The following is a 17,608-nucleotide window of genomic DNA, read 5'->3' as shown; positions in this document are numbered from 1 at the left end:
GATGGAATCTGTTACATAAAATATTTGAATCGTTTCATGACAACTCTTAAAGTTTGTCATAAGAACATATATGATTTTATTTGAATTTGATGTTCATGATATTATAAGTGAACTTGACTAGCATTTGTGTTTGTTAGACGTTTCATCGTTTTTATTTCAATCAGTTTTTCAATCAATGTAATTGTTCATGGTTTTTTTTCGAATCATGTTAACTATCTAACAAAAAATTGCTGAATAGTTTACGACTCTACGTGGATTAAATTAACATTATTTTACGTATTGTTTTAATTTCTTAGACATTTAATTGTTTAACTGTGATTGTATTTTTATCAAAAATTTTGTTTTATATCTATTTTACTCAGCTCTACGCCGTAACTGACGGAAAATACGTTAAAACTTCTGAGCAACTGGATTGGATGTAAACTTTCAATTCCTTATACCTGTTTGATTTTCAATCAGCAATGACAAATCCATTTTGATCATTTTTGATCATTTCTTTACAAGAACCCATCCCACGGAAACTTATTTTGCTGAACCTTTGTTTAGTTAAATGTACCTGAGTTTAAATGTATTTTGTTCTTAGCAAACATTTTTACGTTAACACTTAGTAAATTTGAAAAATAGAATTTTGAAATTCTCAAAAAAATCTCAACATTTGTAAAATTTAACTTTTTTATATTGTTGTAAATAATAGAAATTTACATTTGCATAGCTTGTTAACTTGATCCGTTTTATTTACGAATTTCGATGACAAGCAGTGGTTCGATCTTGTTGTTTCATATTGGTAATTCTTCAATTTTAGATACCAACGTGTAATTTCATTCCGCCTAATAAGAAATTCATGGAAAATTCTATATGCAGAAATAATAAGATGATATGCTAAACTGGTTTTATTAGAATTAGAAGAGATTAATAAATGCGGGGTGGACATCATGCATCTATCTATAACAACCATATTTAATAGGTACATTACTAATAATACCAGCGGTATCTTCCATATAGTTGGTTAACGCAAAAATTACCCAATTAATTTTTAAATATGTTTGAAACAGTGTTCTAGTCATTTAATTTGACCTCAGTTATAGTTAAAGTTAGTTACTCAGTTAGTTCTTAGGTCAAGTTAAAGTTACAGTTTTGATGCTTATTTAAGTTACAGTTGAAGTTATAGTTACCGTTCGACTTATCAATTTTGGGCCAAGTGGCCCTTGTACTAAATTTTCTTAGCACAATTCTGGTTAGTGTTGTACTGAAAGTCGCTTATTCATGTAATGTAAAAATATCATGTTTTAGATAAATAAAAACTCAACTGAAATACCAAGCTTCATGACAAGAAAATTTAATATTTCAACAAACTGTTGTTTTGCATGGATAGTCTCACATTTAAAGGACGATCATCAATTATTATTACATTTTCAAGAATAATGTATAACCTATAGAATCTATAGTATAGTATAGACCTTTGTGGAGTAGAACTATCGTGAATTTATTTCTCCGGGAGCTAGTGATTTAAAATTTATGCGCCAGCGCAAATCAACTTTGTATAAAATCAACAATATCGTCAGGCTAGGTTGGACACACATTCATACACGTGCACTTAGAAGTAGTAGTATTACTTGTAGAAGTAGTGGCTTTGGCAAGAGCTGTGTAGTAGTACTAGTAATAATAGTGATAGTAGTGGTAATAGTAATAATAATTTTATTATTATTAATGTTAGTAATGGTGGTAGTAGTTATTGTACAAATAGTAATTCTAGTATGCTTTACTGTGAATTGACTTAACTTAAAATAAACTGAAACGAATCTGGCATTGAATGCGGTCATAAATCCCATGAAATTTAAACATTTTTGTTTAAACTCATAATATTCCATGTCTTAAGTTATACAAATGGATGGCAATTATAATAAGAATTAATTTTTTTCCCAAGAGTTTTTTTGATCGAGTTATTGATTTACTGAACTTCTCAACAACAACAACGTAAAAACAAATAACAAGCTCAGCAACAAAAACAGCAACAACAAAGCCATCAAAAGCAACAAAAACAAATTAATGTTGGTCTTCCGATTGAAATGAACCTGAATGATGTTCTGGAAAGTGTAATTATTGACCGGCCAATCGAATTACAATGAAAGTTATTATAGGCTACTTATAGTTGAAATTACTAACTATTAACTAACAATATAATATATGTATATAGTAGACAGAAAAAATACTGGTTCGAGGTCGGAGAGTTATTATATAGTATTTTATATACATCAATCTTACCACCTCTGTATCTGCAATATTTTGATGTCATCAAATTTAAAAACTTCATTCTCTCTTTATAAGATTTTGGCAATTTTTTACTAGCTTTGTTCTTTTCTAACCAAACCTTTCCTATTTCACCTGACCTTGTACCGCGTTGCAAAAATGTCTTGATCCATTTGTCAAGCACACCGTAGGTTTTAATGACTTGTGTGTACTTCGAAGTTCAGTCGAAAATTTACTTATACTATGATACCCTGTACATTTCACGTGACCAATTAGTTTGTTTTCAACTTTATAATTATAACTTAAAGTTGATTGCTTATGTAATGTAAGTATATTACATTTATCTGAATTCGACTTTAATTGTTAATTATTTATGTTAATTTCTTTAAGACACTAAGTGCATTTTGTAATTTACCAATGTCTTCCAAACACTGTTAGCGTTTAATGATTGATTTATGCATTTAATAGCCAAAAGTCAAATACAGAAATGGAGAAAATAATAACGGCGGTCGGTCGGCTAAAGATAAAAGGGGCTCATTCTTTTGTGATTAGTGGGAAGAGATTACCAATATGAGATACACGCGCAAAGAAGTCGAAACCTTTGGAAACCTTAAAATGATGCGTGAATTTCAACATCAACGATGGGGTGACTGAAATTTTGTTGCGACTTTTCTATTATTCATTAATTATTCAAGCCAAAAGTACTAAAAACCAAATATATAAAAAACAGAAAACAAATATAAGAAACAAGTTGAAATTATTATTTTGTTGAGCTTCTTGTTGTTACAAAAAACACTTTTACGTTGAAATGCATGAAAAACTTCTCATAAAAATGCGTTAGAATAAAAATGTCTATCTTTTAGTTGTTGGCACAGAAGCTGCATGGTTGTTGATATTGATCTGATTCTGGTTAATCAATTGTAGAAACCCTTGCAATGTGATTGGCAGGTGAGCTGGCGATGTCGCTTGTTGTGCTGCTAACGGTTGTGATGCAGGTGACCTTAGTTGTTGCAATTGTTTCAACTGTTGCTGTTGTTGAGGAGAGAGAAAAAGCGTCCGTATTTGTTGTGCTTGCTGCTGTGGCTGAACGTTTGTTGAGAGTATTTGTGGTCTAAGTGTTTGCATTTGACCAATTTGTTTTTGCTGTTGTACTTGCTTCATGGTTACTGGTGCCAATGATGCCATGAGTGAATTTAATGATGATGACGGCTTTACGTTCAGCACTGGAAGTTGTGCATTATCTAAAGTTGGTAATCTAGATGTCATAAGCTGAGAAGTATTTGTAATATTGTGCGATACCATCAGCATGTTAGTGGATGAAATATTGGACTGAACTATAGGAACATTATTTGACGTACTTCGCAAGACCATGGATTGATCTGCTTTCAATAGTTTTGACTGGTCGACGTTAACAAGTCTAGGAGGTAATGACAACAACCTGATAGCGTTCAAATTCAATACATTTCTCTTAACACTGGGGCTGTTAATGTTTTGAACATTGCTTAGCAAATTAACTACTGAAGATGTTAACAAGGCTGCTGATGACGTTGCTACTTGTTGCTGGAGTGTTGTAGTAGTATTAAACTTGTTACTTTTCAATAACTTTGCAACATATTCGTTGTTCCAGGGAGATGATGGATTGACCCGCTCGGTCGCCTACGGAAATTAAATTTATCATTTTCGAAATTTTCATTACAAAATTTTTATTAAATTAATTTACCGAAGTTGTAATAGTGCTGTACTGCTTGTCCTGCTTTTTTTGTGACATTAATATTAGATTGTGCTGTGAAAAGAGCTGCTTGGAAGAGTTGGAAATTTGTGGCCTGGAGATGTGTTGCAGAGTTACTGATGTTGCGGCGCAGACATTTAACCCCGATGCTTGTTTCTGCTGATTAGCAAGCTGAAAATCGCTCATCAATGATGATGCTTTAACCAGTTCCATAGTTGAGTCATGTTGTTGAACGTTCAAATTGGGAATCCCAGAGGTGGACGGTTTTCTATTAGCCAACAGTTGTTGGGCCTAAATAAGAGATAAAAATTAACAAATAATGATGTTCTACTTATACAGCGCTCCGTGGTTAGCGTTCAGAGGCGTTTGCAATAAGTTTTCCAGAAAGGTAGCGTGCCCATGTGTGCGTGTGCATAAACATCACATTATACGTGCAATGGATAGGCGTGTTAGCATTTGAACTCGGTCACTAATGCAGAAGACGAAAACTTAACCATCCTCAAACAGTGATAAGTTAGGTTGGTGATTTTCTTTAAGTACAAAAATATATAGATGAAAAATATAAACATATACATATAGCTATAACCATAGAGACGTATTTCTTGAATGCCTATATACTATTTATATTAATAAAAATGTACATTAACTATATATATAAAAATGTAACTGATAATAAAATAAATAAATAACTATTGATTTGCATGATAAGAAGGTAAAGAACATATGAATGCAACTAACCTGGAGACGTGATGTCTGCTGTAGTAGATGTTTCCTCTCAGTGAATGCTACGTCGGGCAAAGTATTATCTGCAATGTAGCAGCACATTTCACTATGTAAAAACATTTCAATGTGAAAGCTTCGAAGACAGTAAATCCAAGAATATTGTGCATGGAACGATGCAGCATTATAAACATAAAATTAAATCATTTTCATATTTAACATAATTCCAACAACTACTCTAGTCTCCTTAAAATATGTTTGCTACGATACATACGCAGCATATGACAGTCGATGTTTTACTACAATAATAACATGATACTGAAAACTGATCACTTGTTAACTGTTGACGTAATAATATACATCACACCGTGCAACGTTCAACAGAGCACAAACGATACTCTTTCCGTAATTTATAAATATTAGCCACTGAAAGGAATGCAAGCGAGTCGAAGCAGCTTAATAATAATTAATAAAATAATCAAGAATACCCAAGCATATACCTGGCAGCTGCAATATCGCTTGAATCTTTGATTGCTTCTGTGGCACCTCTTGATAATTCAACAGCTGTTTGTTTAAATTAACGGAATCATTTGCATTGACGATGGCCGATGAAGATTCGGCAGATTCACTCAGTTTGGCGCATAATTTTGATTGCTTTTGTTTCTTGTGAGCATGTGGCACATTTTGAGGACAACCTTTAACTGTTGAATCAACGTTTGACTGAACTTGATTTTGTTGCTGTTGTAGTTTTATTTGTTGCTGCTGTATCTTCCTCATGTTTGATTTCATCGTTGATGCTAATTTTTTGGCTCTAATGGCGGCTCGTTGCATTTGGTGGATTCGTTCTGTATGACGGCAGTTTTAATAAAAACATCTTAACTTTAACGAGTATTATTTAGAGTGAAGGCGATAATAATAAAACTTTTAAAACTACAAGAAAAACTCTACTTAGAAATAATTCTATTTAAGCTCATAAAGAAAATTGCTTTTACATTGCCTATAATAATAATATTGCCCATATTGCCTATAGAAATGCATAACAGTAGAAATAATAGAAACGAAACTTCAGATGATCTGCCCTTCCAGAAAAACGGAATAACAATAACAACTGTTAATTTGAAGTCAAATTGTGCACATCAATCAGATTGCAGATGTTTAACCAACGTATCTCACCAAATTCTTCCTCAGTCCTGTTGCGATGCCTGTGTATCCAGACTTTCTGGGCGCCATCATATTTTACGCATGGGTCCTTCTCATAATGCAGCCGGTCCAAAGCTCCACTGACAACAGTGTGCAACTGATTAAGTGTAATCAAACTAGACAAATTTAAATGATTGATTCAATGATGTATGCAGGTTATACTTTCTATAAAATGTTGCTTTTAATAAAGACAACCACCACCATTGCACCATGATGGTGACGGTCGTCATTAAAATAACCTGCGCCTCAGCTATGTCATCAGCAAGATACTGTGAATCTTTCAGAAGGGTGCAAATATCTGCTCTGGTTCCCTGTCCATTTGGCAGACGAGCAGCACTGTCGTGAACTGAATATTTTAAACAGTACATGTTCATCATAAGTATCCTAGAGTGTTTATTAGGTTATTAAACAGAAACCGGAATGTGTTAAACTGAAATTCTCTTGTGAAAAACTGAAGTTCTTAAACATAAACGTTTTCACAAGCAACATTCACTATTGTTTTTGCATCTTTTTAATTGTGATCTTCAAAATTTCCGACTTTCTTGAAAGGTGATAATTAATCAAAATAGATTAACCAAAATAGATTTCTTCAAACTAGCCTACCAAACATTTTAAAACTATTTATAATAAAAATAGGATGCAACTGGACAACCAACCTAGCGTCAAAATATTGACACAAGCGGGTCTGTCCCTGACGAGCAAGGCGTGTCCTCTGGCTTTCATCATGTTGCTCTCTCTTGAATACACTCCTTTGACAGGACCGACTGTCGATTCGTAACCATGTTGACGGTAAGTGAACGAACGATGTGGATTGTTAAATCTTTGGCGCTCCTGCAATCACAATCAGAAATGTAGGCCATTTGAGTGAACCGGTAAATGAGATGTCAACACGCTATATAAAAAATACTACACCCACCTGTTCTCTGAATGTTTCACGTTCCTCGAATGTGCTCACTTGCACGATGTAATCTGTGCGACTTTAAAAATGGACGTTAATTTAGGTACAGAAAAAAATTTAAAAAAATACTGAAAAATATTTTTACGATTTTTAATTAATATGATAACACCAAGTCGACAATTTTTAAAACGTCTATACATTTTTGGGATGCCCTGTTTATTGATATATGCAGGTTATAAATCATAAATACACACACACCACACACACACACACACACACACACACACACACACACACACAAACAGGAATAATAATGACTATAACCAACAATCTTGCTTCAGGGACAACGGCAGACGATTCAGCTATTGAACTGTCCAACTGCAAACTATTTCTTTCTTCCATCCAATGATAATACAACACCTATCAACACAACAGACATTAAATGTACGTGAAAACTTAAGTCGGATAACGTTAAAAATTTCAACGCTCCTGAACACTGGTAACCACAGAGATTTATAAAGATTACTATATACATATTATATATACACTTATATATACACATATATACCAAGTATGAATTCTACCGAAATGTTGGCATTAATCTGTTTAAAGTTTATCTTTTCAATTTTCCTTACAAAATTTTCTGGAAAATGTTCAATTTATTGAAAATAGAATTATCCAAATTCATCGTGTATAAAATATGGTCTCCTTCCAACATTTACGCCAATATATATATATTAATATATATTGGATTAACATTGTCAGAAATGCAATCATTGATGACAATCACGGCATAGCTTCCTGTTTAAATTTTCGATTTTTCTAACGGTAAATTGTAAGTCAAGTTAAAACAAACAATTTTGGTTTTGATTCACGATCTACAGGTAGAAAAATCAAAAAATTAAACAGAAAACTAACTGACGCGGAACATGTTGTGATTTTTATCAATAACTGCATATATATATATAATCAATCAATCTTCGTTTAGCGTCCAGAGACCCAGTTTCACGAGGAAAGACGTTGTTTTCTTTGCCATCAACTTTTTGCGGCAATTATAAATAGCATTCACAAGTTTTCAAAAGTTAAGTAAACATCTTACACCCCAACCGGTGAAAGTTTCATTCGGTATAACTGACTGAAATTGTATTTTACCAATGATTGCGAAAGTCAGTTGCTACAGAATGCTACCACTCGTCTTCTCAGCCCTTCTTACCACTGTGAGCGTAGTAAAAAGCGCTTAACAAATATTTTAACTGACGTTCGACTATTCGGCCATTTTAAAAACCAATATTTGGAGCACTCTAAAGTAAAATATTTTAGCAATGTGTGGCGTGATAGTGTGTTCGGCTATTTTGGCCTTTCAATTACAGAATTAGCCAAATATTAATTTCAGACCGAATATTCGATGCATCTCTACTTTGTGGTTTTCAAAATTCAATTTATTTCAATATTTTATTTTCAAAATTCATTACAATAATTTATTATTATTATCATTATTAAAAAGGCTGCATAACAACAGCATATCTACATGAAAAAGAAAGGAACAACAGCGATGAACACTCTTACTGATAACTGATCGTCGTTGTCGAACATTTCCTCGCTGACCCACCTCCACGATTGACTACTCTCGTCGAAGGCTACGAACGGATTGAATGCTTCATAAGATGAACTCGTGCCTGTGAACATGTTAACCAATATGACGATGGTGATGATGACTGGTGATGATGACCATGATGATGGTGATGACGATGATGAAGATGATGATGGTGATGGCAATGATGATGATGATGATGATGATGACGATAGTGATGATGAAAAGAAGGATCTTCAAACTGTTAGCATTGTTCAAACTGACAACAACGAGAACCGCTTTGATTGGATGATGATGACGATGATGATGTAAAGTACGTAGTTCGCCGGCTTATTTATGCAAGCAAATAGTACAACCCAGGTAAGTGTTAGTCAGATTTTCTTTCACATGCCAACAAATTTAATCTTTCATTTTTCAGTGGCTTAATTTTGTCCTTGACAATCTGACAATTTTTTAAGCTCAGAATTGATGAGTCGCAATACCAATGACGAGTGAAACAAATTGATGCAATACACACAAACAATGAGACCAATTGATTGATTTGAGAGAAACTTGAGGGCAGGAAGCACCAACTCCACCCAATCATTATACTCCAGTTTCCATGCGTTGTTCGTTGTGTCCGGTTCATTCATCTGCCACTCTCTCACCAGTGCCTCGAGCTGAGTGGTAACAAAAAATTGCGGAAAAAAGTAATCATTTGATTTGTTTATTCTTGAAATACTAAAATAATTACTCTGCAAGTATACAACGATTAACCATCGACATAGTCAAACTGTAGAACTTATCACGCTATATAAAAATACATAACTCTGGCACAAAAAAATACAGCAACGAAGGCGGAAACCTATTTCTAACCTATCTGTAAGTTCCTTTACATAAACAAAACTGTGACTATCACAAAAATATAAAAAATCCAAAAATAAATGTATTCATCTTGTAAAAGTTGATGGCAAAGAAAACAACGTCCTACCTCGGGAAACCGGGTCTCTGGACGCAAAACGAAGATTGATTGATTGATTAAATCTTACCCTTCCAAACTAAGCCTCTAATTGAAGATTCTATTTAAAAAAATACAATGCACATGTTTTTCCAAGTTTTACCTTTTCCAAGTTTGAAACCCGTTCGAATTCGGAACACATCAGTTCTTTCAGAAGAGAAAAAAAGTTTGAATGTGATACAGGCTTTGGTCTGAAAGAATTGAATGAAATAAAAAAAAAGTATTAATGTATATCAAATAATTTAAATATACGGAAGTGTAAAAAATTATAAGTTTTCTTTTACCACAGTTAACTACATGCTGATGACTCTTACGACTATACTTCCTTTCCTACATCTTATTTTAATATTATTCTTCATTTATCGTTCTCCTTTCCCTATCATCACTTGGAGTTACGCGATTCCGTATTAAATAAAGATTACATCCTTCTTAATTTGAACCACTATGCTAATAGGTCTAACACTTTATTACCATTCCTCCTATTGACATCTTACCTGAATTCTCAACCCCTTCATTTTTGTCATAATTTTCGCAGTTTTTGTTTTACTTTTTATTCTAACATGTATCTCTCACTTCATTGAGCAATTGATTGAATGACTAATTGATTAATTAATTGGCTTATTTCAAATTGAATTATCAAATCTAATTCCTTTTTTAATTATACATTTTTTCGTTAAATTAATTTTATTTCTATGCCGTTTAATTAAACTAGGACTCAACTATAAACACACGCTTGTGATAACCTATCAATGATATTGAGAAATGGAAAAGTAGTTTTGAGGTTGTATTGGTTGAGGTGGCTGTTGTCATCGATGTGCATGTTCAAATCCTCATTGTTGCCAGCGTCGTTGTGGCTGCTGAAATATGTAACTTTGTTGCCGTCATGCTCATTTTCGACAACAGTCTTGTCGGTAGTATCCAGTGGATGGCCGTGATGTAATCCTTTCATTTTTAACGGTTTCTTGGCTTTCTTGGGCTTCAGATCTGTTTGTTTTGAAGAATAACAAACATTTTAAATAAGAAAATATATTCACAAATTAATCATAGATATATGACAAGAATTAATTCTAACCTGGAAAATCATAGTTGCACGAGAGTTCAGTTTTTGAAATGATGTCATCCAGAGTGATTCCTGTTGTGTCAAGTTCATCAAGGTTCTGTTTAAGCAGAAATGACACTGAATCGTTAAATTATTAACGCAAGAAATCATTTCATATTTCCTATCTTGGAAATATATCACAATGAGATGTTATTATTATTCAAAAATGAAAAAATCGTGAGTTCAGGCCAGGACCATATGCTCACATCCAGGTAATTTAATCAAATAATGATGACCCAATTTAATAAAATAAATAAATATACAAATAATAAAAAAAATATTTAAATAATCATAAATACTAATGAAAAAAAAAAAAAAAAATAGAACATGAAAGAGAAAAAATACTAACTAGACAAGAATTGTCAAACCATATGATGGAAAAAAAACATAAAAACCAAAGACGCAAGTTAAATCGTAATGAACAGTAAAATAAAAGGTAAATAATAATAACAATTCATAACGAATAATCGAAATAAATATGGCCCTACATAAATATAATAGCAGAGAAACTATCTACATATTGAATGTAAATGTATAACTAATTCTAATAAACAAATTTTGTTTAATCATATTACCATATAATGTTAGACCGATAATTAACCATTCACACTTTCACATCAAATAATTAATTCTAATAAAAAAAATTTAGCATAATTATAGTTCCATATATTTATGGATAACAATAATCTAATTTTAAAAGTGAATAAAATTTAATAAAGAAATAGCAACGAGAGGAAGCTGGCGAACTAACGGGCATTTCCAATTTCCGTCTCCTATGCTTTCGCACCATGGACTGCAAGTGCTCCTCAGTAACTCTCCAGTCACTCCTCTTCGCTTTACATTCTACGATGGTTGGTTGAATTGAAAACTAAGTTTATTATTATATTATAACAAAATATTAAAAAATAAATAAAAATAAGACACGTAATTTCATGTAAATAATTGCGATCTTTTTTGTTTTAGAAAATAACTAATCATTGCTTGACCTTTTGTAATCTATCCTGCAAATCAAAATTACTGAAAAGACAAAGAGAAAAATGAGTAGTGCAACTCAGTGGCTTGAAATGCAATGTTTAAAAACGTGACATCAGATGGAATTAGGAGGAAGAATGTTAGCAAAAAATTATAGAACCACGAATTTCTGGCCGATGTTCATCAAAATTTGTTAATATCCTTCAGAACGTAGACCAAACTATAATGAAAATAAATTTATGTAATCAAATTTAAAAAATTGTTACCGGAAGTGGAGAAATGTTCATTATCTGAGTCATCCGTTTTGCAAACATCACTGTCATATTCATAATCATCAGCATTTTCATCGTCATCGTCATCATCTGAAGAATAGCATTCACTCCTTTCTCCTAGCTTTTCTCTTATTTCATTTAGATGCCTGCATACGGACACGTAATTAAGATGTATGTAGCTTAAGCTTTTATAACAAAACTATCAGATCTAAAAACAAAATAAGGGTAACTATGAATAACTGATTACATTTTGCAAACTATTTAAAGTTGTATATTAATCGTCGAAACAATTTAAAGCAAGAAATTAATTAATTAGACATAAAAAGTATTGATATTATCAGCATGAATATACCTCATTCTATAATTAGGATTATGTGTCAACATTTAAGAAAAATTTAATAGTTAAAATTCCAAAACAAACTGACTCTCGGCATAATTTATTAACTCTGAATTTGATACTCCTCTCATTGCATCTGTTTCGGTCACAGGCGCTGTACAAGTGATCGGACTTTTGTTTGGCACCAGCTCTCGACCCATAGTGAGCTTCATCGAGAATTTGCTAGAAAGAAAGAAAGATTTTGGTGAAACATAATGTGAAAAGTAAGATGATGATTAAAATTATATTTAAAACATTGACAATCATAATCAGCAATGTCGCGTCCACACTGCCTAAAGATATGACTATGAAACTATAAACTATGAAACTATCTGTTCGGCAGTCAGGATCAACGTGCCAGTCCCGTAACTGCTCTTACAGCAGTTGTAACCATTTCATAGCTAAACTTGGAATTTCGATTTATTCAACAAAATTTTTCAAAGCGGTTACATATATATTGACTTTGAAGCTTCAGATAAAACATGCACATACAGTTTTTTGTTGTCATTGAACGTCTGTACAAAGGCAATTAATAAAGTCAGTTGATAACTTTGAGACATTTCTTTTTTCTCTCAAACCATCAGAATCGTGCCATATACGTCATCATTTCTAGGACTCTTTTTTCACGAACCCTTATTTACTTTGTTCTAATTAAAGTTTTGTGCCACAGACAGAGGTTGTGCTACACCTAGTATACTCAATAGAACGCATCAGCAAGCACTGCATTGTAATATACAGGCATACCAAGTTCCTTGGTATACAAGACAGATTGAATACAAGACATTGTGCTTCTACCACATGAGCTAATTGGCCAACCAAAACGCAAAATTATCTCATCTATGCAAAATATCCAACGCGATGGAGAAGTGGTCAAAGGCAGGTAATCCTGCTTGCAGTAAGTAGCTGGGTTCAAATGCGAAAGAAGATTCCCGCCTATCATATTCAATGCGTGTGATGCCTGGTTTCAGGCGTATTCACGAGCACTGTGTCATTGAAACACCTAAATATTGCAGAAGAGAGAATGTTCTATCTAAACATCAACATGTAAATAGACATAGAAATGCGCAGGTCGCCATCATCCATCAGATCACCTGTCGATTAATCAAAATCTGCCTCAGTAACTTTTCATAATAGAGCTCGATATTCAATCTGTATTCTTTTTGGCTAGCCAGTTGACACAAGGACATGAACTTGCTGATGTCTGGCTGAAAGGACCCGTCTGTTTCAGTGGATATATTAATTGTAAACTTGGAGACACTACAAAAAAATTAACAATGAAAAAGGAACTTACTTTTTAGTTTTGTGTGGAATTTCTCAAGAGGATTCCCAAAAAAGAAGTTTTCATATGAGAAGAGCATGCTTAACACAATAAAGAATAAATTACTTTGCAGTTTACAAAAAAGTTGTAACATAATTTTTATTTACTTTATTGTTTTGACTGCCTCATTAGATCCGTCTTCAAACAGTGATGCAGGCAACAATGACTTAAAGTTAAAAATATTCATCATAAACGGTTCACAATAAAAAGCATTCTTAAGAAGAAGGAATAATCCCTATCATTATAGAATAGCTAAGTCCAAACAAACCATCAATCTAGATCTTTCGTCATTCGATAGACAGTTCTCCCACGTTTCTTTACAAGCCACACCTTTGAATATTTCAAACTGTAAAAATGCAAGACAATGGTCTTGAAGAATATTAAGCTGTAATAATACTTCAACTCAAAATAATCTTGTTAATGATATATATGATACTTTTACGTGATTTCATTATCAATAAATAAGCACTTTTATGTGTTTTCATTATCCATAAATATAACACTTTTATGTGTTTTCATTATGGATGACTCCTCTGCTTTTAAATTTTATTATTCTATTATTTTCTGGATCATGGAATTTTTATATCCATTATTAATAAGTAGTTTAGTGATTCTATCTACATTCTAACTACATATCAAGTTGTTATTAATAATGGATATAAAAATTCCATGATCCAGAAAATAATAAAACGCAAAGAACAAAAAAGTAGCAACAACAACAATGCAATCAACAATAGTAACAAAATAGCATAGTAATATAATATAAGAATCATATGTCAACCGCTTTCGAACATGACAAAAAAATTATGAAAAAAATCATAAAAAATAATGTCCAAGTAATCAATGAGAGTGATAGTATTAAACTATGAGTATACTACTCCAACCAAAGAACGTCATCTCTTGTGATGAAAAACAACTGCACTAGTAAACCAGAATTGATAATGGATCATAGCCAGAATATATTTGTTCAAATGTAATATTGGTGAGTGTGGGCACCATAATTCTGAATATATTGGTATGACGATGACTAAGTTATCAAGAAGACTCACGATGCACATACAAACTTGCACTATAAAGAATCACATGAAAGAGAAACAAAGCTAAAATTATTAGACAAATCTTGGATCACAATGTTGAAATCTTACATTACAATAACAACGATTATAATTTACGACTAGCCGAACTAATATTCATAGAACAAAGACATCCAATAATAAATATTCAACAAGGGGCAATTGGAATTCTTCTGACCAATAAATTTAGAAACAGAGGAATCATCCCTAATGAGAACACGTAAAAGTGTTATATTTTATGATGTTGAAAGACTGTAAAACCAAATATTCACTTTGAATAAACAAGGAACCAATAAATAGGCACAGTATACAAATATTTAATCATCTGGGCACAACCACAACATATCAATTTGAACACCGAAGATGGTATAGGAATACTGAAAAAAGCTTTTCTGTTCTATCATGCATAAAACAAACAAAAATTTTGGTTTTGAACTTGAAAATGATTTACAATCAACCATTAGAAAAATTGAAAAGTTAAGTTGGAAGTTAACTAATGCCGAACATGCTGTGATTTTCATCAATATATAATATATATATATTCATTATGGCATGTAATTGTAATAGATATTTCATTTCAAGTCATCAGTTATTAATTTTAATATCATTAAAATTAAACTTACTTAATTTACTTGTTTATTTATATTCTTAATGTTTTGTTTAGGCTTGGTTTGTCTTAAGATGAAATGAAAGAATCATAAAAAAATGTGATTACAAATCACAATTTTTTGTGATTCTTTTTAAAAATTAGTTTTTACTATATTTTCATTAAAGATTAAATTTAAATAATTAACTATATATTGTTTAATTTAATATTAATATTAAATTAATTAATTATTTAAATTTAATTAAATTAAAATTTTAAATGTTTTAACTTTTAATCAACAATCATATTTTAATTAATTTAAATGTTTAATTTTAAAATTTAAAATAGCTAAATGCTAAATAAATATACGTAGCGTAGTTTTATTTCATTTCCAAAAAATATTTGTATAATATAATGTATATTTATTAAATATTATTATTTTAAATTTTAAAATATATTTATTAATTATAGTATAAGTATACATATACACATCAACGCAACAAGATATTTACGTTTTCTATTAATTCTTCAGGCAGCTCTAATTCAGCGTTTTGGTATGCACACCTCTCCATGACACACGCGTTCACCGGGCAAGTAAACGTTCACTAACTAAATAATTATTGAAGTTGTCAAATTGAGTTGAGCTGTGATGCATTTAATATCGCTACTAACAAAAACAACATAGACATTTTAAAGTATTAACGTACATGTACAAACAAGGCCAGGCCCATGGATATAATATATCCATGGCCAGACCAGTCCAAGACACGGTAAATTACAATAGTGGAGGCCCTAGGTACGGAGAAGTGGAAGGCCTTATTTGAACAGTTACTTTGCATTTAATTTAGATGATGTCTCTAATTTTTAAAATTTTAAATATATTTGACAAATATTTAATCGAAAAATCACTTGAAGTTACATTATCTTTCTTGTTGCATTATTGTTAAAAGTACTACAGTTATTTTTGAACTTTAAAGTCTTATCGCTACAATTATTTTTTATCAACACTTCATAATGGTTAAAAGTTTTATAAACTCATCCTAAATTTCAGAGGAATCCACAACATACAAACAGCATATTTGAATGAGTGCTAAACGACACACCATATGCAAGGTATGAATCCCTTTTTCCTGTTAAATTCTGGTCACGGCCCGCATTGCGCAACAGGACTAGGCACCTTTAACTGCTAGGCCATCAAAACATTAGTGCATCTGAAAACTATCTTCAAAAATCACAAATTTTTGCAGGCACCAGGCGTAGGAGTAAAAGATATAACGAAATTTTGCTTTATCGATCCTGCGAGCTTTTTTAAAAATTCTTATGTTTATGAATTCTGGTTTTATGTTCACCCTAAGCTCAAAAAATTTTACTGGTTCCAAATTCTCCTTCATAGTGATGATTGTTTATGCATGAATCAAATCTCCTTTTGTTCTTCTTTTTTCTAATGCTGTCAAACCACAAACTTGTAATCTGTCTTCATAAGGCATACCGAGACACAACTTTATCATTCTTGTTGCCTTCTGAATATTATCAGTTCGATATGTTATTTTGGAATTTGGCGCTGATATAAAAGTGTTTTTATTGGATTCATTTTGTACTCAATCTCCTGAGCATAAAAACGTATTATTTGGTAGTTGAAATCTTGTTGTTTTTGATATATAATCTCATGAATTGAAAAAATAGCTATTATTATGTATTACTGAAAAAACACTATAGTTTGATTTTTTGGGTTGAAAACCTGTAGTTTGTTACTAGATTCGTGTAGTACTCAATCTCCTGAGAATGAAAATGTATAATTTGGTAATGGAGATCTCGACGTTTTTGATATATAGAATTTTGAGTCGACAAAATATTGTTAGTTATCATTATGTAATACTGAACACGCACAGCTTGGTTTTTTTGAATGTGACGCTGATATAATAAATTAAGCTGGTATTTTTTTTAATAGATTCATGCAGTGTTTTAGAGGCGGCCATGAACCCCCGTTGTGAACAATAATTTTATTAAAATTCAGTAAAACTTAGTTTTTAGTCAAAAAGTTTCTAGTAAGATCTGAAAAGAAAGAAAATGATTAACTAAGGAGGAGCTGAATGCTGGATGATTATTAAAAACACAACTAAAATTATTTTACTTAAAAAAATTAAATGTTTCGATATATGAACAGTGGCGGATATATTGGGGGCCCCGTTGTTAGCGCTATATTTGTGTCCGAAGTTAGTAAAAGTCGTTGTTTAAACAAAAAAAGTAGTGTTTTTGAAAGAAAAAAAGAAAAAATTAACGTTATAAACTACAAAAAAGATCGTAAGTAACAATTTGACCCCATCATCAAAAAAGTTGGCCCCCCTCCAAAGCATGGTTGGACTGGTATAAAAAACCGAACTCTGGTGTGAGTACAGTTACTTGAAATTAGTAATTGAGCTATCAAGTATCTAAGTATCACTACACATTACTGTTTGAAAGTTCACATTTAAAAAAGATAAACGACACTTCTTTTTTTCTTGAAAAATAATAAGATATATAGGTTGGCAGC

At 31.8% G+C, this 17,608-nt stretch overlaps 1 protein-coding gene across 1 annotated transcript; it reads right to left on the bottom strand.

The window, feature by feature from the left end:
* Positions 1-2,916: 2,916 nt before the first annotated feature.
* On the bottom strand, positions 2,917-9,046 carry HELRODRAFT_187887 (hypothetical protein). The gene is made up of 11 exons (XM_009010943.1): positions 8,915-9,046; positions 8,361-8,470; positions 7,123-7,214; positions 6,813-6,873; positions 6,553-6,727; positions 6,136-6,242; positions 5,870-5,993; positions 5,197-5,541; positions 4,715-4,782; positions 3,968-4,267; positions 2,917-3,903 (listed from the first exon to the last, which is right to left on the bottom strand). Exons 1-11 carry the CDS (start codon positions 9,015-9,017, stop codon positions 3,100-3,102), a joined length of 2,289 nt encoding a protein of 762 aa, XP_009009191.1. The 5' UTR covers positions 9,018-9,046; the 3' UTR covers positions 2,917-3,099.
* Between the last annotated feature and the right edge of the window lie 8,562 nt (positions 9,047-17,608).

The sequence above is a fragment of the Helobdella robusta genome, assembly GCF_000326865.2.
Source record: "Helobdella robusta unplaced genomic scaffold HELROscaffold_1, whole genome shotgun sequence".
Lineage (NCBI taxonomy): Eukaryota > Metazoa > Annelida > Clitellata > Rhynchobdellida > Glossiphoniidae > Helobdella > Helobdella robusta.
The sequence above is the reverse complement of the archived record's forward strand: the minus strand, read 5'-3'. Positions and strand labels throughout refer to the sequence as shown.